Source organism: Periophthalmus magnuspinnatus, chromosome 7 (genome assembly GCF_009829125.3).
Source record: "Periophthalmus magnuspinnatus isolate fPerMag1 chromosome 7, fPerMag1.2.pri, whole genome shotgun sequence".
Taxonomy (NCBI): domain Eukaryota; kingdom Metazoa; phylum Chordata; class Actinopteri; order Gobiiformes; family Gobiidae; genus Periophthalmus; species Periophthalmus magnuspinnatus.
In genome coordinates, this window is record NC_047132.1 from 29274083 (window position 1) to 29300858 (window position 26776).

The 26776-nt window shown below is 38.4% G+C and overlaps 1 protein-coding gene across 1 annotated transcript in view; it reads left to right on the plus strand.

Moving 5' to 3' along the window:
* The window catches only part of cntn3a.1 (contactin 3a, tandem duplicate 1), a 224685-nt gene that overhangs the window by 133637 nt on the left and 64272 nt on the right, over nucleotides 1–26776 (plus strand). Inside the window, exons 9-11 of the mRNA XM_055223169.1 lie at nucleotides 2004–2143; nucleotides 15135–15264; nucleotides 23114–23264. Coding sequence (XP_055079144.1) covers nucleotides 2004–2143; nucleotides 15135–15264; nucleotides 23114–23264 — 421 coding nt within the window. The remainder of the gene's footprint in view (nucleotides 1–2003; nucleotides 2144–15134; nucleotides 15265–23113; nucleotides 23265–26776) is intronic.

A 26776-nucleotide genomic window follows, 5' to 3' on the forward strand; every position in this document is an offset into this window, starting at 1 on the left:
AGTTTCATACAATACGGTTTACTGCTTTCTGTTTACTACGAACCTTTTCCTAACCTAAAAAAGCACACTAGCTAGCCCGCTGTGCCTCAAAGCTAACAGTGACTTTTATCAAAATTGGAAAACATTAAATAAACAGCGTCTTCAAATTCTAATTAATGAAAATGATTTATGAAGACTACCCAACTATTTTTATATCTAGAAACTTCAGTTAGCGGTGTGGTTTCATATTTATTACGCCTCAAATTTAGCATTAGCATTAGCATGTCTCTTTCTAAAAACAGACGTGTCCTCCGATGAAGTATTAATTTTACTTGTGTAATGTTTAACGTGTCGACATTCACCTGCAGCTCCCTGTCAACTGTCTTATCTTTAAATGTTTATTAATTTTAGCATTACTGTACTCGGCGAAAACCTCGTAGAGACTGGCTAAGCGACAGTCAGGCAGCTTAGCCAATTCAATTAAACCTTAAATTACAGTTTTCTGCAATTAAGCCTAAACAAAACAAGTTGAAATTGCTTCAAACTATGAAAAAAACCTTGAGATATTTTGGCACCATTTGAGCTAACTCTAAGAAACATGTAGAAAGGCTTAATTTATAATGAACAAATGTAGTATATTGAGAGTGATTCTGACTATTTAAGTAATGTCTCGTAACTTTAATCCCTTTATTAGTCACTTCTTGGTGTATTAAGGCTATAAACGGTGTAGTTATTACGTAGACTGTATATATGAATCGACATAGCTAACCTGCTAGCCACCTCGTACCAAATAGGAAGTGAGCATGGGCGTGCTTCCCACTCGACTCCAATTCACTTTCTACTGAAAAACTGATGCCTCTCTGTGTGTAACTGGTGTCAGGTTTGTCATTGCGGTCTTAAAATGTTTGTATTACCGCGTTCTACACAATCCTGGTGTTTTTATTGCACTATTTGGTCTGTAAATCAAGATATATGAATATTAATAACAGATCAATGAGGCGCCTTCTTTCCCCGAGGTTGCTCCCGCTAGCGTTAGCAACAGGTTTAATTGACAGCATTGCTAAGCGCCCGCTCCCTGCTAAACCAGCGATGTGGGCGGGGAGAGGCGTTACATTCAACAGCCTCGCTCTGGATTGGCTCTTTGGTCGCTATGATACTCGCGGTCGGAATTACAAATACGGAAATCGGCTCCAAATTCGCCGCTATAACTGCTAGCCTCGACGAGCTTCATTTGACTGGAGCCGAACGCTAAGGGTGACGTCACATTCCCTTCTTCTTTACACGGCCTATGAGTTATTATAAAGTGTCAGTGACATTTTCAAATATCAAACGCAGCATCACTATTCCGGAGCATTTGCGAATGAAAAGTGCAACATATTTTCACTTCATCTTGCCATAAACCTCAAACTGATTCCCAGACTTCGGGTTGAATTTAAGCGTAAACAAAATATTTCCCGAGGTGTTTGCTCGTTACGATGGCAGAAACAACAGTGACAAACAAGTGTCTGCCTCCCCTTGACCCTGACACTGACTTATTATTTATGGCTCTGCTCCCAAAGCTCCATAAATCTTCAGCGAATGTCGGCACAGATAAGGCGCTAGTCGTTACCGTGGCACCAGGACCACCACCATAAATAAGCCAACCTTTTCTCTATGGATTTCTGAAGACAACGACGAATAAAAATGTCTTATTAGCCTCTTTGAGAATTACAACCCTTTGGCTGTAAAATACGAGAACGGCGTTTAAGGTCATTTGTAGAAATCCCCCACGTTTTTGAACTTTTCGCCTAATCAAGAATTCAGTATTGATCGTCGCTTGTAGTGTAATGTTATTTATTTTTTCTGTTAAGGGTCAGAATAAGGTTAATTTGAAGTAGATTTAGAAATACAGCCTCTAAGGTCTTTTTAATGAAGTAATCGACTGCTTGGATGATTCATTGATTTGGTTTTAAAAGGTCGTGAGCTGGTCAGGTATGTTATAGTAGGACAAATGTAAAATAGTGTTTATGTTTTGTGGTTCCCAGCTCCACCTCATCTGACGGAGAAACCCCAGGACGTGCAGAGGACCATCGACGACACTCTGGTATGGGATTGTAAAGCGAGTGCCAAGCCCAAACCCTCGTACAGGTGGTTAAAGAACGGAGAAGCGTTGGACCCCATGGAGGTAAGAGAAGAACGGGGAGTTTTTTTTAAGTTAAGTTGTACATTTTCAGGTGTGTCTATTTGTGTCCATCATAGACTGTATATATAAATGGACATAGCTAACCTGCTAGCTGCCGCGTTCCAAACAGGAAGTGAGCATGGGTGCACTTCCTGCTCCATCGAATATGGCTCCAATTCACTTTCTATTGAAAAAATTGTTACCTGAATCTTCATAACCGCTGCAGTTTTGGTCTTAAAATGTTCGTTTTAACCCGCTCTACATGATCCTGGTGTTTTTATTTCACTTTTGTGTCCGTAATTCAAGATATGAACATTAATAAGAGACAGATCAAGCTTTCTTTCCCCGAGGTCGCACGGACTAGCATTAGCAACTGGTTTGATTGACAGAGTTGCTAAGCTAAGGGAAGGGACTTTACTTTACTAACGTCTCACTCCGAACTGCTAGCATCAATTAGTTTCATTTGACTGGAGCCGAACGCTACGTGCGACATCACATTTAGCATATTTTCCAGACTATAAGTCGCACTTTTTATTTTTTAATAGTTTGTCCAGGGGTGCGACTTATACTCAGATGCGATTTATATGTGAAGTATGTTTTTTTTTCTTCATTATTATGCATTTTTTGGCTGGTGCGACTTATACTCTGAAGCGACTTATACTCCGGAGTGACTTATACTGCCCTTTTCACTCTTTTAGTCCTCTTCTTTATACAGTCTGTGGTGTCCATGGAGATGTTGGCCTTGAATATTTCACATAATGGCATCAAACGTATCTATCTTTTATTAACTTCGGTGTTTAATTGCAAAAAAATTAATCCAATAAATAAATAAACAACAGATAACAGATCTAACCTGGTCGTACTACTTGTAGATAAATTTAATGCCATACTTTGGAACGTTACAGGCATCACAATAAGATCTAAAGCAGGCATAGACCCTTCCCTTTTAACGTACTCTTTAATATGCAGAAACTAAACGCAGTGGGTCATTTTTAACATGAACGTGACCTAAATACATAACAGTGAAACAAGACCCAGAAAGAACCGAGGAGGAACAAAAGAGGGACACTGCATCAGGTATTTTAGTGCAAATTGAGTTTTTTTCTTGAGCTAGGTAATTGGTTTTCAATGAATCTGTAATGCTAGTTCGTTTGTGCTATGTGCAAAGTGTTTTTTCTTTCTTGGCAATGAGCAATTATTATATTCAGTTTGCAACATACAGGGGGTATACAAACAACATTTCAAAAGAATGGTACTTTTCATCTCCAATAACTTCCATATAAAGTTTCTCAGCATTGAGTTAGTCACAAACTGTTGACTTTCCCTGTGTGTTTCTTTGGTGGAATGTTACATATTGGCAGTGGGACTTGTTGAACTGTTGAACCGTGCTGTGCTCTGATCCATTTATGCCTCTTTATACAATCTTGGCCAGTTAATTGTAAAGCACAAGTTAAAATTCCGTCTCATGCTTCGGTTGTGTTCCTGTTGGTAAAAACATGTCAACATATTTCCTGCTGATGACTGAGCATAAGTGAAGTTGGGAGATGAAAGTGGGTAAGATTACAGCTTGCTTAAGCGCAGCAGCTGCATCGTCGGCCTGATGGAGCCAGAGCAGTAATGGCGGCGGCTCACAGGCTGATCTTGGCAGCATTGTGTCACTTTGAAAAGGCTGCGTTTGCCTGGGAGTAAATCTGGCATCTGAACTAGAATGTGTTTGTGAAGGGGAGGCTGTTTGTATGTTTTGTTGCAAAGGAGCCAAAGTGATGCCATTTTCTGCCTGTCGTCAGCCAGAGACTTGACAATTTAGTACTCTCCCCTCCACTATCTCTGTCTCTCAATTTTATCATTAAGTCGGCGTAAAAATGCCTCATCATCCAAAATGCATTTCACATGCGGGCAGCCAGCCTCGTTCTGTGTGAGTGCATAAGCTGTTTGCCTAAAAAGAACAGCTACAGTGATTCAGGGCGGCTCTGTGTGTGTTTGGTTTGTGTAATGAGACCACGCACGATACGCCTGATACCGTTTTGTTTGACAAGTTTCTTATAAAGGATAAGAAACGCTTTTGGTCCTAGACAACAAAGTAAAAGCTCAGCAAAAAGTGCAAATCCAGAGTTCTTTAATTACAGAGTTCTAGCACACTCCCAACTCAAGTTTTACTGTTTCCAATATGTTACTAGAAATGAACAGCGTATCCTCAGTGGAAGTAACGCAGTACTGCTGTGGGAATTAGGCACTACTGTATGTCCTTACTAATTAATCACATGACTCTCCGAGACCAGCTCTGGCAGAAACCACCCCTCATCTATGGCCAATTAACATGACCTATTATAAACATGGACACACTGTATCCATTCATTCACCCTAAATGTGATTAGAGGCAGTTACATAATAAAGTGGAAAAGAGCTCATTTAGAGCCTTATACAGGTACAAAGTCATTTAGTTTCACATGTATTCATCAAAGGTAAATTAGACTGATTAAAAGCATTTCATTAGAAACACAAATGATAGATTTACAGTATACACAGTAATGTTTCCTCAGCAGCTGGTAACATTACTGTAGAACACGGCTGTGCACTGAACACGATTCCTCTAGAAATCAAGAAAAATTAGACCTGCCGCTTACTAATATTGACATTTCCGAGCAGAAAAGGTCTGAAAACACATTATTGTCTTCAGCGTGCCCATCTCCGGCCCACTCAAATCTGCTATTTTCTTAATTTAAACAGCAGATAAAGGTCATTTCTTTTGGCCACACATCTTTAACCACAGGAAGCTCTCACTGCTCCACCTGTGCGTCTCTTCTATTGATTTGTAAATAACATTGTAAAATTCTTTGGGCGGGTGGCCAAGGTAACATATTCTCTGTACATGTGGCTATATTAATGAGGTGAGGTGTTACCATTTTCAAAATGCCACCATCAACAGCGGCAACAGTAAATCAATTCCCAAACCCAAAGGTCAGCCATGTTGAGAGAGAGAGGCAGGAGTGAGGCGAGCGCGGGCCACCATTTGTTATTCCTCATTAGAATGGATCAGTCCTGCTTCTTCATGCTCCTTCATCACACTATCTCTTTCTTAGATTTTTATCGCCTCTGGCCTCTCTGCTTCGCTGTGGCTCCCCTCTGAGGGCATTAAATGGCACAGAGAAGCCCTGTCACTTTCAAATGTCACCGCGGTGAAACAAGGGCCCACTCAGCCGGGCACTTGTGCACTCTGCTCCGGCCAGGTCCAGGTACAAGTTTGTTTCAAGTGCATCTCCTCTCAAAACCCAGGTGTAGTGCACAGCTGGACGCACAAATTAAATGTTTTAAAATAAGTCATAAATCCAGAGCAAAGTCAGAGGTAAAGGAGGAGAAGTGGATCAGGAGCAGGAGTTAAAAAATGACTTTGCTTTTAAAACTGCAGCAGGATTTTAATGAAATCCAAAACAAAAAATCTTAAATTATCAATGAAGGCAAATAAAACTAAGTATAGGATGTTTTTTTCTAACTACAAATCTTTATGCACTAAATGGTACTTTGACTGAAAGATAATCATCTTTAAATATCTTTGGTTTTGGTTTGACGAAAACATGTCCTTAAAATACATACATGTCGGAGTTATGTAACAGTTTAAAATGCAAATGATCATTTTTATTATAGAAACAAATCTTGTATCCCAAAATGTTCAAGCACCTTTCTGTCCGTACTGGATTATGGAGATGCATGTGCAGACTTAAGACTCTACTTCAAAACCTTTAGATTCACTCAGCCCTTTGTTTCATAACAGCTGATGAGTTTAAAACACATCACTGTTCACTCTATGGAATAAACTCTGTGTATAAAATGTATTTATAAGGCACTATTTGACAGACGACTTGAATAAACTTACACTTGTTACACTAACATTATGAATTTTGATATGGGAACTTTTAATACCAGATCTCATGATTGTCTACGTCTAAAAACTGGCTGCACTAGAACTGAAAAAAAGCTTTTGGTTATTTTTATTCCCCAAAAAGTGGAATACATTTTAAGGACATGCAAAACGCCACAAGATAATATTACACACAATATTTTCTTGAGGGAATGACTTAATTATCACAAGAGAAAATTAATATCTGTACTTTTTAAGTGTTGCGTGCTCGTGAAAATATATACAAAAAGTTCCCTCAAGATATTATCTCATTCCCTAAAGAGTAATATATTGTTCCTTAAATATAATATATCGTTCCCTCGAGATAATTATATCGTTTCCTCAAAAAACATCTCGATCCTTCAAGATAATATATATTTTTATGTTTTATGTTTCTTTCTGTCATCTGTGGGGCTCCGTACGACCGGATACACCGCTAATGCACTTTAATAATCTGGTGATAAACATTTATACTCACACCTGCTACGGTTTTAAATGTTTTAAATGGACCTATGCAGTTATTTGGTTTGTGCGTTTTTTTCTTTGTGTTTCTTGAGTTTTTAATTTGTTTTAACAGGGCGCTCATGAAAAAGAGTCTGCTTCTCTCATTGGGCTCTCTCTGTATAACTTTGTACTGCATGTTCTTGATTTTTGCCTGGAGTCTGTCAGCGCACACACACATTACGCACACACACATTACGCACACACACATTACACACACACACACATTACACAAATTTTAACCCCGCAAACTCGTTACAAGATCAGTGTTTCATTCGTGTTCAGTGCAGTTTGCAGTGCTCTAAAGTTCACGTAGTACAATGCAGATCTCTTAATGACTACATATATATATAAACTCTTAAATATATGTGTGTGTGCGGTGCTTTTGTAGGGCAGGTCGGCGCAGGTTGGCGTTGTACGGGAGAAGAGTCGTACGAGAGGGGAGTCAGGCATAATTAATGAAGGCCACGGGGCAGAACGCCAGCATTTGTCTGCGGCGTTAAAGAGGACGCAATGGAGTCACCAGTGAGTCTGCGGAGGTTCAGAGCCCTGGATACAAACCGCGCTCTGTGGCACCGGCGCCGCACTCACACTCCTCCCTTTCATCTGCCGGCTCCCAGGGGCCGCGCTCTGTGGAACCTAAAAGGAGCCGCTCTCCTCTATTTTAAATCGCTTTTTCTCTTACTTTTTTACTCGTGAACGTACAGTACTTACAATCAACTAGAGATACTAATGTTGGGACACGATCAGCGCTGGATGAAGTATTTGATTTGGTTACTTGAGTAAAAGTACAGATACTGAGGTAAAAAGTAAAAGTATGACATGAAAAAACTGCTTAAGAAAAAGTATTTAAGTACCTGTTTAAAAAATGTCTTTAAGAGTAAAAAGTAATTTGTTCAAGTGATAAATGTAGTGATATTGATTAAGAAATTACATATAATAAATATCAATTTTTTAGTTTTTCTTATGAATTTTGTGTATTTGTTATTCTTTGCTCAAAGCTTTAGTCAGGATGTTACCAGAAACATGGTAAAAATATCCCCTCAAATCATATGAAAAGTACTTTTTACTGTACAGATACAGAGGTCAAAAGGTACTCAAGTAAAAGTAAAAGTATGACATGAAAAAACTGCTTAAGTAAAAGTATTTAAGTACCCGTTTAAAAAATGTAAAAGTCATTAAGAGTAAAAAGTAATTTGTTCAAGTGTTAAATGTAGTGATATTGATTAAGAAATGATACATATTTAGGTCAACAGTAACAATAATTATCATGTTCTTAGTTTTTGTATATATTTTGTGTATCTACATTTGTTTGCTCAAAGACGAAGCTTGAATTTCAAAACTTTAGTCAGGATGTTTCCATGAACAAATGAAAAATACCCGCTCAAATCATATGAAAAGTACTTTTTACTGGATAAAGTAGTCATTTTTGTTACTTATGCAAAAGTACAGATACAGAAGTAAAAAGTTACTCAAGTAAAAGTAAAAGCACGACATGAAAAAACTGCTTAAGTAAAACGATTTAAGTATCCGTAAAAAGTAATTTGTTAAGGTGTTAAGCCGAACCTTGAACTTGAAAACTTTAGTCAGGATGTTACCACGAATAAATAAAAAATAACAGCTCAAATTATATGAAAAGTACTTTTTACTGGATGAAGTAGTCAATTTTGTTACTTTTGTTAGTATTGCAAAAGTAGATGATACAGAAGTAAAATGTTACTCAAGTAAAAGTATGACATGGAAAAAACTACTTAAGTAAAAGTATAAAAATGTCTTTAAGAGTAAAAAGTAATTTGTTAAGGTGTTAAGCCGAACCTTGAACGTGAAAACTTTAGTCAGGATGTTACCACGAACATGGTAAAAAATGTATTAAAAGTACTTTTTACTTTTCAGGACAGTTCAAAAATGTAGTGGAGTAGAAAGTACAGATACTGCTCTCAGATGTAGTTAAATAAAAGTAAAAAGTATCCACTAAAAAATGTACTTAAGTAACGCGCAGATACATAAAAAATCTACTTGTACTTGCTATGGACTGCGCCCTCTAGTGGAGCGGCTGCAGTAACGACAGGGACCACAACTCGTCTAATCTAAGTCACTTTTTCTCTGACGTTTTTACTTTTGAACATACAGAACTTAAAATCAACTGGAGATGGTCTGATATACATTTTTTTTACCAATAAATCCACAGCAAAACCCACACATTTGTTAAGTTAAAGTTCACAAACTGACTTCACACTATTTGCGTATAAATAAATAACACAATATTACATTTATCTGGAATATAAACTCATTTGTTTCATGATTGTGTAAATATACAGACGTATTTTTAGCCTAATTGCTCTTCTGTTTCCAGTGCAGAATAATTTGAAAATGCGTTTAGTTACAGAATACTGAACACCTGCATTAAAATGTACTGCAATCAGAGTACTGCACATTATTCTGAATACTTAGAATACTTTTACATCGAGTTGCTTTTAAATTATAGTGTAAAAATGCAACAAAAGATTAAAAACAGCTTTATGTTTGTTTCACTGTTGGATTTCCATTTCCTTTATCTCTAATTGAGGAAGGAAAAATCCCACAGCTTCACCACAAGAGCAGCGTTTTATATTTTTCTCGCTGATTCTGTGCAGCTTGAAGCGAAAACTGTGTGATCTGCGAGTACTGCAGTGTATTACTTTGAGTTTAGAAAAGTAACTGTATTCTGAATAGCGCCAAATGAAAGAGTAACTGTACTGAGGATCCAGAACACGCACTACTTCAGTACTTTATGGAAATGTGAGTCTGGGCACATCGGTGAATCTGTGTTTTCAAATGCGATTGATTGACAGGTGGATTAGCCAATCAGGGACAGGCACGGTCTGTCCGTTTTAGAAATAATAAAGGAAAAAAATATGACAGTGGGGTGGAAAACATGGTGGATTTCTGCGGAATCAATGAGCGAAGCCTAAACTTTGTTAATCTGAGGTGAGAGAAAAGAGGTGATTTGATTTTATTTCAATCATATGTGACCAATTTTATACTGGGGACTGTATAAAAAATGCAGAGCGCCGGGATTTGAATACAGTTACTCAAAATTCGCAGTCAGAATACGTATTTTTGGTACATGGATTCAGTGAATTCCCAAAACTGTCTCTTTCTAAAACACAAATGTGATGTAGTGAAGCACAGAGACGTTTACGGTTTAGAAAAAATGCCAAATATCGTCTCAATTTTCAACACCGGCCGATACTGATATTTTAGAAAACCCTTGAATATCACTGATACGATATTAGAACCGATATATCACTCATCTCTCACACAATCAGTGCAGGATGAAGTACTAAATTTACTGTTACTTAAGTAAAAGTATTTAAATACCTGTTTAAAAGCTAAATCTGGTACAAATCATCTTTTTCATTTTTGATAAGATTAATGAATTTGTGCACGGTCCCTGACATATAAAGAATAAAGAAAGAAAGAAATGAAAAAAAAGAAATGTCTTTAAGAGTAAAAAATAATTTGTTCAAGTGTTAAATGTACTGATATTGATTAAAAAATTATACATATTTTGGTCAACAGTAAGAATACAAATCAATTTCTTCATTTTTCTTATGAATTTTGTGAATTTGTTTTTTTTTTGCTCAAAGTCGAACCTTGAAATCGAAAACTTTAGACCATAGTAGTTACTTTTTGGTAAAAATAACCCCTCAAATCAAATGAAAAGTACTTTTTTACTGGATGAAGTACTCTGTTTTGTTACTTATGCAAAAGTACAGATACAGAGGTAAAAAGTTACTCAACTAAAAGTAAAAGTATGACATGAAAACACTATGTAAATAAAAATTTCTTCAAGAGTAAAAAGTAATTTGTTAAGGTGTTTTGCCGAACCTTGAACTCTTAAACTTTAGTCAGGATGTTTCCACGAACATGGTCAAAATAACCCTTTAAATCACATATGTCAAACTCAAGGCCCGGGGGCCAAATGTGGCCCGCCATGTCATTTTATGTGGCCCGCGAGAAGGTAAATTAAGGCTTGACTGTCATTTTAAATATAAGTCTATGCTGCTTTAATGTGTGCATTGACAATAAACTAATGACATTTTCCCAACAAGCGATACTGAGAAATATTTGCAAATCATCCCAAATTGTTCATGAAGAGGAAAATTGTCGGCGTGGAAGGCAGTTTCAAGAAAGGTGCTAAAGGTGAATACAAGTTTGTGCTTTAAGGAGAAAATCTGTATGTTTTTTGTGTTATGAGGCGGAGTCGGTACAATCTACGTCGACATTTTGACACCAAACACGGAGCTAAGTATGAAAAAGTTAGCCTTCAAGAAAAACAACAAACTGTACAATAATTAAAAGTCTGTTTTTGAAGCAGCGCTGAAGGTTCTGACCAGATACACACTTTTAAAAATGTCAGTTTATCAGGAAATTCAGATACACAGATATGTAATATTTGCAACTTGAATAAGTAATAAATACAGAAACAGTTATTTAACAAGTTTAAAATGAGTTACATTTATTTTACATGACATTTGTTTACATTTAGTGACATTTATCCTGCTGCACAGTCACATCTGGCCCTTGATGGCGGCCATTTTGCTGATGTGGCCCTTGGTGAAAATGAGTTTGACACCTCTGCTTTAAATCATATAAAAAGTACTTTTTACTTTTCAGTCCTGTTCAAAAATGTAGTGGAGTAGAAAGTACAGACACTGCTCTCAAATGTAATGAAGTAAAAGTAAAAAGCATCCACTGCAAACTACTTAAAAGTAAAGCGCAGATACTTGAAAATTCGACTTCTACTTGCTACACACTGCGCCCTCTAGTGGAGCGGCTGCCGTTACCTTCTTGAGCGAAAGCATTTGAACACAGTCTGACTGATGTTAGGGGACAGCGCTTGTCTTTCCGAAGCACCGCAGCAGTAATGACAGGGACCACAGGCACGCCGGCGTCAGGACCCTCAGGACTACTTTGTCAGTGACATTAAAAGGTCCAGCTGCACTCGGAGGGAAAGATCAAGGGCGAGAACAATGAGCGCTGCCACACTTAAATTGACACGGCTATAAAGAGAGAGTGTGCCAAAGCTCCAAAGGTCAAAACGATGGAGGAGAACACTTCAATTTGGTTTTATTATTGTAATTCTGCTCCGTGTGGGTGGCTTAAATAGGCTTAAACGATAACGACTAAAACAACTTATCATTCCGTAAATGATAGATAGGATGATATGTTTTGAGGTTCAGTATTTCTGTTTCTGTATGTCAAATTATTTAAAGTTTGAGCAAAATTTGTCTGGTCTCAGTTGTCCCTCGCTATATCACGGTTCATCTTTCACGGTCTCGCTGTTTCGAGGATTGTTTAAGTGCAATTTTTCATGCTTTTTTTTAACAGAATATGAACGTGCATTGTGTTCTGCGTCCTGATTGGCTAAGGGACTGTAGACCATTGTCCATCAGTCTCCTCCGTGCCGTGTCTCCCGTACAGTACAAAAAACGTCCGGTCAAATTTACATAAACTTTGGATCGCAGTGTGACTCTGAAGTGCTGTACGTTTGAAATTTGTTTTCTCCTCGACAAAACCCACAATGTCGATGAAACGTTCTGCACCGACAAAGACGCCTACGAAGGTTTGAACTTTGAGAGAGTTTAAACGAGAGAGAAATGTGAGAAAATGTTAACGCCTGTGTGAGAAAAGTGTATAAAGTGTGTGGTGAGGGGTTTTACAGCTGAAAACATAGAGAATAATCGTAAAACTTTGCGGATTTCGCCTATTACGGGTTATTTTTAGAACATAACCCCCACGATAAACGAGGGACCACTGTATTATATAAGCAGTTTTTGATGTCTGTTCCGTGCTGGTAATCCCGAAACTCATGCTAGTTGTTGTTAGCATTTCCCTGGTCTTTAAGAGTTGTAAAAAGCACTTATAAACTCATCACCGAGAGTAATTAGGACACTCTTAATGCATAAGATAAGCGAGGAAAAGCTTGAACCAGCGCAAACTGTTTAAAATGACCTCGTTTTACGCACAGATACAGCACGTACGGCACAGAAAAGCGTTACTGGAGTCTTTCGGGGTCACTGTCTCATCGTTATAAACTAGTTTCGATATCACAGTTTGAGCTCTGCAAACTCTTTCTCGCAGCTACGCCGGCGACGCGCGGTAAACAAAGGTGAGCGTGAATCTCGCGTTCATTTATTTTTACATGCTAACCACACGTTTTTTTGTTTTTTTGTTTGTTTTTTCCCCTCACCCCGCTGTACGACTCGCTCAGAACCTGTTTCTACAGCTTACTCCTGATGAATCCCTCTGAGGTTTGAGTCGAACCGGCGTTTGATAATGTCTCGGCGGTCTGTTACATCTATTCACCACGGGCCTATTACAACTACAGAAAATTAGCACTGTTTCAATTATCAACCCCCCGAGGAAGGAGAAAGTGTGGCTAAAGCTTGAATTAGATCAGCCCATTTATCAGAATGAACACAGCTGGCGTGGTCTTGCTTTAAGTGCGTGCATAAAGCCCTAATTACAGGCCTACAGGCAGTTTGAGTTCACCCAAGTCAGATTAACACATTTACGTGACATTGTGTTAAGACACTAATTGGGCTGTTGAAGTTTTTTCCCTTTTTCTTCTTTTATAATGATTCTTGTCTTGTTTTAAAAAAGTTCATTCATTGTTACTCTTTTACAAAATAACAGTCTTCGGCTAACCACTCCACCGCTGATTGCAGTTGGACTTTAACCGAAGACACACGCGGAGGTTTTGTGCTCGGACCAAATATTTCTGCTTGGCTGAATTAGAAATCAATCATTGGAGTTTCTTACTCTTAATTCTAGTAGAAAATTGTCAATTTATCTGTCAGAGTAAGGGGAAAAAAACACATTTTTACTTTTAATTAACTGAAGTCACATGAGTCTGACACAGTGGCTTAATTAAACTCGATGTGTAACAAGCTGCTACTTACGCCACATTGTTTTGAGATCTAGGGCTATAAGTAGTTTGTCGTTTTTCTTCATTGTTACAATTGTGAAAAAAAACATCATGATAAGGATAATTAAATAAAAAACGTGCAGTTATGATTGTTTTCTGTACAGTTAAAGGGCTCGTGTTACTCTGTTTTATGATCGATGTTATGATAATGTTTCTTTGTCACAAACATATTTGTTTTGGTTTTTTTTATTAATATTTGTATTAATGTTTGAACAAATATTACAATATACTGTCATTTAAAACAACAAATGCATTCACACCTTTTTAATTTTTATATATAACAAAACTAAAACTTAAAGTAAATAAATAATATAAAATAATAATAATAATAATACAAAAAAATAATAATAATCACACAAATCCTGACTGTAAATAAATAAGAATGTTGAACACACAAACCTGCATATTTAGGCAAACAGAAAACACTCCGTTCCACCTTGTGATGTCACGTGGTGATACAGGAAGTGTGTGTGTTTTGAATCATTTCAGCTCTGAAATTGTCAATCTCTACTGAACAAAAGTTAAAACGCAGCTGTTAACTTGAAAACTACTTCTGCATGACATCACAAGGTGGAATTGGAGCATTTTGAGGTTTGGAGATGTAACAGACTAATAATAAAGTGTCACTCAAACATGTGTGAATGAAACAAAACACAACTCCAGGTCTGATTTTTGAGGAGGGAACAGCATTAGAACATGACTCCAAGCTAACAAGAGTCACTTTTGTGTAATATAGGACCTTTAAATTGTCCCTCACTATATCGCGGTTCACCTTTCGCTGTCTCGTTGCTTCGTGGATTTTTGCATGTTTTTTTTAAAGTGTATGAATATGTATTGTGTTCTGCGTCCTGATTGGCTGTTGGACTGTAGACCATTGTCCATCAGTCTCCTCCGTGCCGTGTCTCCTGTACAGTACAGAATGTGTTCAGACAAATTTACATAAACGTTGGATCGCAGTGTGACTCTGAAGTGCTGTACGTTTGCAATTTGTTTCCTCCCCGACAAAACCCACAATGTCGATGAAACGTTCTGCTCCGACAAAGACGTCTACGAAGGTTTGAACTTTGAGAGAATTTAAACAAGCGAGAAATGTGAGAAAATGTTAACGCCTGTGTGAGAAGTGTGTGGTGAGGGGTTTTACAGCCAGAAACATATAGAATAATTGTATAAAATCAAGCTGATACTTCGCGGGTTTCGTCTATTGCGGGTTATTTTTAGAACATAACCCGAACAATAAACGAGAGACCACTTTAAACACAATTATTAATGAACCAAAACGTTTTCCCTTTCCCAAATTGTCACAAAGTTCATTATATTGCACTGATTAATTGCGTAGGTACGGACAAAACATGAGGTCATTTTCACAGACTGCAGCGGCCGCTTTTCCCCCTTAAACCTGTTCTTTTACGGCTCTATTCTGCATTAGACTAGAGGTGAAAAGCGGGTCTGATTGCTCTTGCACCCTGGGCTTTATGGGGGCACATTTACACACAGGAGGCACCCAGTGGAGCGTGAGGGTGCTGACGCGTTCACCTTGTCTGAAGTACTTTGTTTGCGAGCTGCAGGTTAACGCGGCGCCCCCTTCTCCTCTTTAATATGTATGTGCGTCTGTGTGTTTGTAACAGGACAGGCTGCAGGTGAGCGGTGGAGTGCTGACCATTAGCAGTCTGAATCTGGCTGACATCGGCATGTACCAGTGCGTGGCCGAGAACAAGCACGGACGGGTGTTCACCAACGCGGAGCTGCGAGTCATCGGTAAGACAGGCATGCGTGTTTATGGTAAAAAAAACACGGCGCGAGACAATAAGAGGGTTTTTAGGATTCAGGATAAAGTGATTCGTTTGACCGTTGATGTCGCAACACTAAAAGTTATAGTGTTGTAGTAAAAGAAAGATTTAAATCTGTCAACTGGACGAAAAGTTGTACGAGCGAAATTGACGGACTTTAAATTTTCTTTTACTATGGATCAGACCTGGACGACCGAGGGATTACACAGACTTAAAGTTTTATAGTTTTTATAGCTTTTTTATATTGTCTTTAATATTATTGTGTGATTTGATAGAAGTTCTGATGTAGATCCAGACCATTCTAAATGCGTTCAGGCTTGGACGAGTGTTCTAGTGCCGTTTTGTCCAGGTTTTGTGTTTTGATATGAAAATGTAATAAGTAGATATTGAAACAAGACCATCCAGATTAAGGTTGTGTTCACACTTGCGCTATTACCAATTCTAAACTGGATCCAAACTGGGATTAAATCTTAGAACAGGATCAAACCAACTCTACTAGAACTCAAATTGGGCTCAAACCAGGACCAAACGTAGACAAAAAGTCAACTTAACCAACACTGACTCTAATAGCTGATGATCGAGGTGCATAAGGTCACACAAATACGAGTTTTAGACACCAACAGTTTTGTCTTGCAACTGCAACTTTGAAAATATAGTGAAGAAATGTGAGCTGAAGAAAGTCTAAAACATTAGGTTCTCCAAGGGAAAACAGCTGGTAGATTTAGAGCAATTTAGAAGAGTGTTCTAGTCCAGGTTTTGTGTTTTGATACGAAAAGGCAACAAGACCATCCAGATTGAGGTTGCATTCACACTTACTCTATTACCACATCTAAACTGGTTCTAAACTGAGACTAAATCCAAGAACAGGACTGAACCACGTAGAACAGGACCAAACCAAGTCTACAAGAACTCAAATGGGGCTCAAATCAGCCAAATTTAGAGTCTGTGTTGGTTAAGGCGCCTTTTTGTCTAATAGATGATGATAGAGGTGCATAAGGTCACACAAATACGAGTTTTAGACACCAACATTTCAAGTCTAAAACATGAGCCAGTCAAAATTGCAAAAACAAAAAGTGTTCGGTTGGAATTTATGACTGGAGGTTCTCTGAGGGAAAACAGCAGGTAGATTTAAAGCAATTTAGACGAGTGTTCTAGTCCTGGTTTAGTCAAAGTTTTGTGTTTTGATACGAAAATGCAACAAGTAGATATTGAAACAAGACCATCCAGATTGAGGTTGAGTTCATACTTGCACTATTACCTCATCTAAACTGGCTCCAAACTGGGACTAAATCTGTGACAACACCAGGTCTAAACCAGGTCTAGAACAGGACCGAACCAAGTCTACTAGAGCTCAAATTAGGCTCAAACCAGGACCAAACATGGACAAGTGTAAGTGATTAATATGTGGATCCAACACCAGACAAACAGGAGGTACATAAGGCCATCATGGAAGCTTGGACTTATCACTTCAAAAAGTCTATGTACCGTATTTTCCGACGTTTAAGCCGCACCAGCCAAAAAATGCATAATAATGAAGACAAAAAACATATTTCACATATAAATTGCATCTGAGTATAAGTCGCACCCCCGGCCAAACTATGAAAAAAAGTGCAATTTATAATCTGGAAAATATGGTGATTTGTTTTTGGTTTTAAAGATTTTTGACTGTAAGAACGTCAGTCTCTTCTTTCAAAATGGCCGAAGTTTCATGACCACATTCGTATGCACCGAGGCGTCTTACGATTTATTTCATATATTGGTTTGTAATTCAGCGTCATGGTGCTCCACAATGTGCATTCCCTCGATTAAAAGGTTAAAAAGTGAAGTACGAGTTTTGCTAAAACCACTTGGCTTGAAAATCATCTTAGTAAAAATACATCGGAGTATACTTGGCGATGCGTGTTGTGCTTTCTGGTAGCATGTTCATTGATTCAAGTACTTGCATTTTCAAACCAAACAAAGACTCCAAAGCTCTTCAGAGACTTGTTTTTGAGCACCATGTTTTTCTCTTCCTCTTGACATTTGCGAAGAGCGTAATTTGCACTTTTCTCAACATGTAGCGTCCTCATTATCAAACAGCTCCGGATATAGAACATAGAAATTCATACACAGCAGTAAGTAAGTGGTTGCGCAAATGTGAGTTTTCGACACCAACGTTTTCGTCTCGCAAGTGATCTTTAAAAATATACCGAGGAAGTGCGAGCTTAAGAAAAATCTAGAATGTTAGCCAGAAAAAACTGCAAGAACAAAACGCGTTGAGTTCGTTTTTGGAGGTTCTCTGAGGGAAAACAGCAGGTAGATTTAGAGCAATTTTCACTCTCCTCTGATCAAGCTGCGATGACCCAAGAGACACTTTCCAGCAGATTTTGGAGATTGTCAATTTGGACCATTTAAAATCCTCTGTCTGGTCTTTAGACGCCCGATGTGACGCTTAATATAATGCTGTCCTTTGATAACCCACGCACCTACCGACCTGGCTGTCTTGACTTGTATCTTGGCTTTGGTATTAGAAAAGTTGGTAATTCAAATCCCGCTAAACTTGTGTTATTGGGCAAAATTCATGGATTGTGTTACAGTTGTCCTTCACTGTATCACGGTTCAGCCAAATTTACATAAACGTTGGATCGCGGTGTGACTCTGAAGTGCTGTATGTTTGCAATTTGTTTTCTCCCCGACAAAACCCACAATGTCGATGAAACGTTCTGCACCGACAAAGACGCCTACGAAGGTTTGAACTTTGAGAGAGTTTAAACAAGAGAGAAATGTGAGAAAAGTGTATAAAGTGTGTGGTGAGGGGTTTTTACAGCAAAAAACATAGAATAATTGTAAAAAATAAAGCAGATTTCGCCTATTGTGGGTTATTTTTAGAACGTAACCTCCGCAATAAATGAGGGACCGCTGTACTATGTGTTAAGGATGGAGAAAACGTTGATGCAAAATGGCAGCCACATCCTTTTGTTACCCAGCCTCGTGGCAGATATGGCTACAGAGTGAGATTAATTATGAATACGGGTTATCGTAAAGTTCTTTGAGGAGCTTGTGACTCTTATAAAGCCAGAGATACATGTGATTTTCTTCTTGGAGTAAATCACCGCAAATCAGGGAAGCTTTATATCAGACCTTTAAATAAAACCTGATTCTCAACATGTGCAGTGTTTCTAGCGCTAGTTCATCTACATTAATTTAAAACAGTGTGATAGTTAGCTCATGTTTAACAAAAGTTCTGCAGTTATTTCAATTCAAGATAAACTCACAAGATTCTTTTCTCCATCACGTCGTGAAAGTGTGACTAATGTGTGAAATACAGCTGGAAAAAGCATAAATCAAACCGACTGGCGTTAAGGTATGACAGTAATGATATGTTTGTGTTACATAGATGCCAACGTTAATTCATAATCACAATTGCTATGTTTTTTTTTTGTGAATTTTAGAAGCAAAGTTCATTTCAATGCCATTTTTTTCATCAGAAGTTCTGTAAATGCGTATTACATCACATTTACTTTACTTTATTTCGTAAAGATGGTGACTCGGAGAACAGAAATCTTCTAACTAGACCAGGGTTGTCCAAACTTTTCTCATTAAGGGCTAAATATAAAAACACAGACAAAGCTGAGGGCCGATTGAAGGCCATAGACTGGTCACGAATACAATGAATACTTCAAATCTGTGCTATTATTATAAGTTACACTGAACCACTAGACCTTTATTCAGACGCATTAAACATTTGATATGGGCAGTAAGTAGAATTTCAGAAATGTACAGTAAAAGTACTGTGTAAAGTAATATGGGCCAATTCACGTGGAAGCTTGAGGGCCCAGAAAAATTGGTCTGAGGGCCGCATTTAGTCCCCGGGCCACAGTTTGGGCATGACTGAACTAGAAAATGTGGATGAAACAACGTTAAAGAAGACCAGTTTTGCTTGTTTCAGCTGTATAGTTATAATCTATGATACAACCGTGGGTCATGACGTTATAATTTGAACATTTTAAATTGCAATATTCATCTAAAACGACTTAATAAAAGAAACGAGTCCATGGCCGATGTGAGCTGAGGCCGCTGTAAACGTCATCACAACAAAAAGTCACGTAGCTGTCGGCATCAATGATGGATACATGCTCATCAAACTAGCGAGTAGCAGATTTTTTCTCTCATTTAAACTGTGGATGCACGTGGCTTTTTCCTTAGTTTCTTCATTTTGGTTGCTTTTGCTTTAGTTGAGCACTGTTATTTTTTGTAAATATTCATACATTTTTGTAAATATGCATTATTTTTTCCACGGTATACCACGGTGAGCTGCGATAAATTTCATTAACTGGGAATTTTTCTGAGTCTGCCTCCTTCATCGACCCCACATATCCCAAAATTACCAAGCAATGCTGCCAAATCCTATGTGCACCATCGATTAAGAAAATAAAACTGAAGAACGGGGATAGTCCGGAGCAGATGGCGTTTGTCGGTGGCGGTGAACGCAGGGTTAATCGGCAAAAAATAAGCGATTAAAGCTTGTTCAAACACGCACGAATCGCTCCAAATACAAATTCAAGAGGGTAAATGAGAAGAAACGACTATAACATGCTTAAAAGCTCTGAAAAGTCCATTTTTGCAGAATAGGTTTGCTTCAAGAATTTAACTGTAAGTCTATAATCACGAATAACAGTTAAAATGTTCTCACAATAATCTTAACACAAACATTTGGCATCGCCGTGTTATAGTCTTGTATATGTTATAACGGCGCGCTGGCTCGTCTCTTGTCAGTGGAGCCGGTCTGTGCATCCACTTTGAAGAGCTTTTGTGCTGACTCGGGACTCGCAGCGAACACAAGCAGACGCCAGAGTCATTAAAGGAGCAGATACAAAGACTGGCCCCTCCTTTCACACGCGTTCAGAGCCTCATCCTTAATGCACAATGGCCCACTGGAGAAAACGTATAGGACTAAGCAAAAACACCAACACGGTCCTTTTTAGGAAATGAATGTACTTCGCTCTTTATCCCGTTCTTTTGAGACATATGGTGTAACAGGAGCGACCGGACTAATGGAAACCGCGACCCTTTGCTTTCTACCTTTCAGTAAATACATTTTCACACTTTTAGGTATGAAAGAGATGTATACGTGGTCACTGGAAACTGATGTGACCCGAGCCTTGTTTGACATCTAAGGAAAAAGGCAATAAGTAGCAGTCGTAGTAGTAGTAGTTGTTATACTATGAAAGAGTTTGTATTTTATCTCGAGTGTAGTACGGCTGTTTGGGACTGTTTTAAAAAAGAATCTTGTGAAATTGGACATTTATAATTCTATTTTCTATTGTTTTACTTGGATATTTAAAAAAAAACAAAAAAAAACTGGCTGACTAAACCTCTAAGCCGCTCTTCAACTTCTCAGGTGTGTCGTCCTTCTAACTCTACCTCGTTTAGCGGATATAGTTCATGTGACGGTCAATTCAAAGAGCTCCGCATGTTATTGGCCGATGGAAAATTATTCTGCTATTCAATGAGTAAATTTAATTATGTTTTAGTATGCCTGACATCTTAGTTAATTCACTATATCGTATTTATATATTTCAGCCCAAAGCAGGTCCGACATGGATGGGACCTGCGTTTGGGGCTTACCTCCCTGAACAAAGCGCAGTGCTGTGGCAGGTTTGGTTTGCCTCAGGAACATCTCCAGGACGTCCTCTCTGGTGTAGTCTGTCTCGTCCTCAACCTCAGAGATGGCTCAGAGCTTTCTCTTTGGAAAGGTGAGCGCAGGTGCAGCAGATTTGGCCTCAGGAGTCTTCACTGTAGAAGGTTGAACATGGATCACGGTGGAGAGGTCGCTCCGTGGACCAGGTGAAGTTCTGTAGCAGGATCGGTCTTTGCGATGAAGAGGTCTAGGATTCTTTTCTGCTCAGGTAGAAGTTCATGATCTTTCTCCACATGAACAGGAGCTCTCAAGAAGAAAGATCTTGAACAGAAACTCCTGCGTTTAGCCTTTTTGCGTTGACTCAGGGTTTATAAGACGCCGGTTCATTCCGCACGGAGCAGAAATGCACTGGTCCAGCGAAGACTCAGTTGTGGTTTCCATCGTTTTACACGTTCAATGCAGAGCTCCGTCGTGTGGAGGCGTTCACTTCGAGGCATTGTTGAATAATGAAGACTGAGAAAATTCCGGTTAAATCAAAATGTCATCAGGTCGTCACGTCAAAAGGTCGTGATGTCATTTGTAACTATTCTCTGATTGGTTACTGGACGGCCAATCGGAATGTAAGGTGTAACTCAAGAACATTGGACTATTTTATTCCAAACAACTTTGAAAAAGATTTATTGTGATTGCATTTACTTATTCTGATGTGGGTTTTATGAATTTAGATGTTTATTACAACTACAAAATAATCTTTAAACATTTAATACACACTAAACTTGTCACACAATTGTAAAAAATTTCTTTATTTTAGATTGAACTGACCGCACAATACATGTAGAAGTAGCTCGGTGAAATTATTACATTGGTATTTTACTGTAAAGACAAGATGCAAAGTTTATTTTGCTCTTTACTCATTCAGTCCACCCTGTAAAACAACTGTGAATGATGTAACACAAGAGACAGACAGGAGACGTACTGTATTTGGTTAAAATAGCGACACATACCTTAGAAACAGGAATTCGATTAGAGTATATTTTGAATTTACTCACTCTAAAACAAAAGCAAGAATAAGTTAGAACCCCAGATTTTACAGACAGATTACAGCTTCTTCTTTGTGGAGTCAGTGGCACAGTACATCTGCATAAGTCATTTCAATCCTTTTTCAAAATCTAGTGGGGTAGAAAGTATTATATTAATCTTTCAAATGCAGTACAGTCAAAGTAATAAGTATCCATCAAAATACGACTCAAGCAAAGACTCAAAAACTGCACTTAAAGCTCCTATATTACGCAAAATTAACTCTTTACTATTAGTCCGTTCCACCTTGTGATGTCATGTTGTGTCGTGTTAGTTTTCAAGTTAACCACTAACTTTTACCTTTTTTTCAGTAGAGATTGGCAATTCCAGGGCTGAAATGTTTGTTTTAGAGAAGAACTCGGCCTAAATATGAAGGATTTCTGTGTTAAACATGTGTGAATGAAACAAAACGATGAGGAAATACCATTATAACATTAAGTAGATCAGAAAACAGTGTTATAGGAGCTCTTTAAGTAAATGTACTGTTTACAGTTTGAACAAATTTGGGAAAATTGAACAGAATGATAAATATATGAACCCAAACATTCCTTTAGTCATTGTTGCGTTGGAGGGATATGAGATCCATTTGTTAAATTTGTTAGGGAATAGTCTCCTTGATTTTCAAACTGTGCCGGGAACACTGCTGCGCTTGGAGGGAGTGCCAGGCGTGCCTTGACAAAATGTCCAATTTCAGTTATCGCGCAGATTTAATTGAATAATTTAACATTTTGGAAGGTCCAGAGTAACCGCCTGATCCCAAAAAAGCAAAACAATCCCCATTACAGACTCCAGACTCAGTGACATGCACAACATAACTGCAATTTATACGAGTTTTTGGTTTTATTTTCGAAAAACATGCAATTTGGTAACATGGTTTGGTTTAGTTTGGAGTATGTCACGAAATCTTTCCAACCCAAAAAGTACCGTGACTCAAAAAAGGTTTAAAAGCACCGGTTTGGCTGATCTCACTTCTCCGCAAAGGCACTGATGAAATATTAATGATAAAGCGACTGTTGCCTCGAAATCTATTGACGAGCGGTCCATTTTAAGCATTCGCCGTATTAAAATGTGTTTGGTACATCCATCTTGAACCACTTCCCCTGTTATCTCGCCCTCACAGCCATCGCTCCAGACTTCTCTCAGAACTTGCTGAAGGCCCAGACTTTGGCCCGACTCGGCGGCGACATCTTGATCGAGTGCAAGCCTCGGATGTCTCCTCGGGGCGTCATTTCGTGGAGGAAGGGCAAGGAAGCGCTGCGAGAAAGCCACAGGTATTTACTTTTAGCCTACAGTGTCTTTGGCAAACATACTGTCTACAGTGTTTAGCTCATCTGCTTCACTTTGGCGTCTTATCAGCTTCTTATTTAACTCAGCTTCATTGTCACTGTGCCAGACTGGAGTGAAAAACATGACACAATGTTATCTGAAATACGTACAGAGGAGTAGAGAAGCCAAAAACTGTACACAAGTAAGAGGAATGCTACTTCAAAGTAATATTCAAAGTAATATAAGTAAAATTACAAAGCTGTGGTCCAAGAATTTAAGAGTAAAAAGAAACTACAACTCAAGTAAGAGTGACTATGATAGTAACAAGACAGGAAGTCATATCTGATTTGTGTTTTTTTTAAGTAATTGGAGGGATAAAAAGACAGACTGAAAAATAAAATCACATCAGAAGGAGCGGTGCAAGAAACACAAATGTTCAAATCATTCTTGTAAACTTAAAGTGGGAAGAGAAACTGCCACTTTTACTGAAGTAGTTACTTCAAAGTAATATGATTTGTAATATTATATGTAAAAGTAAAATGTTGTGGTCCAAGAATTTAAGACTAAAGACAAAGTTGGACAAAGTGGATCAGACCTGGAGGACTGAGGGTTTTACACGAGAGTAAAAATACTTGGGGAAACTACAACTCAAGTAAAGTAACTGTAACAGTAACAAGCCAGGAAGAATTTTTTTTTTCTTTTATAGTTGGAAGGATAAAACAATAAAATAATTTTCAGATTAAGGTATTTTCAAAAGACAGACTGAAAAATAGAATCACATCTGAAGAAGCGGCGCAAGAAACACAAATGTTCAAATCATTCTTGTAAATTTACAGTGGGAAGAAAAAAAACGCAACTTTTACCCAAGTAAGAGTACAGTTACTTCAAAGTAATATGATGTATAATATTATAAGTAAAAGTAAAACGTTGTGGTCCAAGAATTTAAGACTAAAAAAAGGAAAAGACAAAGTTGGACGAAGTGGATCAGACCTGGAGGACTGAGGGTTTACAGTAAAAATACTTGGGGAAACTACAACTCAATTAAGAGTAACTGTAATAGTAACCAGCCAGGAAGTAATATCTGATTTATATATATAGGTTTTTAAATAGTTGGAAGGATAAAACGATAAAATAATGTTTCGAGTAAGGTATTTTCAAAACACAGACTGAAAAATAGAATCACATCAGAAGGAGCGGCGCAAGAAACACAAATGTTCAAATCATTCTTGTAAATTTAGTGGAAAGAGAAACTGCAATTTTTACTCAAGTAAGAGTACAGTTACTTCAAAAAGATATTACTCAAGTAGAACTAAAATTATGGTGTCAATAAACTACTCTGCAAAGTCCATTTTCCCTCAAAGAAGTTGCACAACTAAACGTAATCAAGCACTACCCAGCTCTGATTGCATAACACTACACAACAAACACGCAGCACTCCCCTGGCCTGGCTCCGAGCAGGTTCTTTCTGTTTACTTAAGGTAATTGGCCGTTCCTAGACTGAGACACTTGGATCGATTCACTCCTCCATCAGCTCATTAGCAGTGTGTAAGTCCGGGTGGGTCGTTAGAGCTCAGAGGGTCCGTGGTGATGCGGGGGCTGCCACAGAAACAAGCAGGAGACAGGAGAAATCCCCAAAAGAACAGATCAATGGTTATCCACTCAACCACTCCGGCGTTCTCGTGTGATGGTAGCTGGTCACCGGGGGAACCAGCTAGCACCTTGTTTTATTAGAAACCGGGCTAAGTGCAAATCAATGTAATATTGGTGTGAAGTGGAGACGGACAGGGAGAAGTTAATAAGGCAAGAGGAAAACCACCGCCTGATGGTGCTTCGCTTGGATGTGTCTAGTGTGTGGAGACATACGGGTTGCTTTCTTCTGTTATTACTAAAAAATAAGACATTTTTCAGGATTTGTAAATTGTTTTTGTGAGTGGGAGAAAAGAAACAAGATTCTTTCAGTCGTGTTTACAATCCCAACTTGATGGTTTCTTTCATATTTAGGCTAATTATGCAAAAGATTATGTGCTGTGTGAAGAATACGAACAAGATATTACATCTTTTGAATGGAGATAAGTGCTCAAAATGGCGCCTGTTATCAGAAAGCTGAAACTTATGGATTGCTGGGGCTAAATACCAGTAGAGTGCAGTGATTTTTATGGGTAGGCAAGGAAATGTGGGCTGCACGTCTATATTTAGTCCAGATGTGCCCAAACTCTTTTCACCGAGGGCCATATCTTGAAAAATATTCGACACGGAGGGCCACAGAATCGTCAATACAGTGGATAATTCAGATTGGCGCATTTAACATACTTTAAATAAGGCTTGAAATATTATTATTAGGTCTGTTTGACAATGTAGTGTGATGTTATTTAGGTTATATTGGTAGGATTACTCACATTTGCCGTAAAAAGTACTGATTATGAGCAGTTGGGCCGGTTCGAGGGCTGCATTCGGCTCCCAGGCCATAGTTTGGACACCCCTGATTTAGTCGATAATAATTAATAATGCCCAATTACAGATGTGTCATGGGCGTACAGTGGTTCCTCGTTTATCGCTGTGGTTACGTTCTAAAAATAACCCTCAAAAGGCGAAATCCGCGAAGTATCAGCTTTATTTTTTACAATTATTCTATATGTTTTTGTCTGTAAAACCCCTCACCACACACTTTATACACTTTTCTCACACAGGCGTTAACGTTTTCTCACGTTTCTCTCTTGTTTAAACTCTCTCAAAGTTCAAACCTTCGTAGGCGCCTTTAGCCAATCGGGACGCAGAACACAATGCACGTTCATACTCTGTAAAAAAAAAAAAAAAAGCATGAAAATTGCTCTAAAAACATGCGCGAAACAACAAGGCCGCAAAAGGTGAACCACGTTATAGTGAGGGACAACTGTAATACTAACTAACATCTACGCATTAGAAACATAAAGCTAAACGTGAGTTATTTTAGACACTTTTAGACGCTGAAAGTCTGCCCTATGTTGTCATCTCCTGCTGCACATGCACACTTACTAGAACTCTCCTGTGATGTCCAATTCCCATGGATCTATAATAGGGGTTTATTCAGAGTTATTTGAGTCTGCACAAGCCTCTAAAACACCCAGCTGCCTCTCCGGTTGTAAAATCACATGTAGAGAATGTGGTGTGGCAGCCATCGTACGTTGCAGTTTGCTCAGTGGCCTGTAGGGTGTAATAAGGGACACCGTGACTTCAACGATGCTTCAAACAGGCAGAAGTGAGGACGACGAGATTATTTTGTAACTGTTTAATTATACTTTTGACACCCAATGATTTTAGACTTGATTTCGACAAGTACTTACCTTGATTGCCCTGACCGCACGCCGCTACTAAACGTCTTTCTCAGTAAGCAATTTGTCAGCCCTTTCTCTAACAAGTACGTTTCTTTATTTTACTCAAAGTGGCTTAATAGAATCACAATTATCCCCGATCTAACCTATTCTCACTCTCACTACCGGCATGACACTACATCAGTACTTTTTAATTTACAGCTAATGCT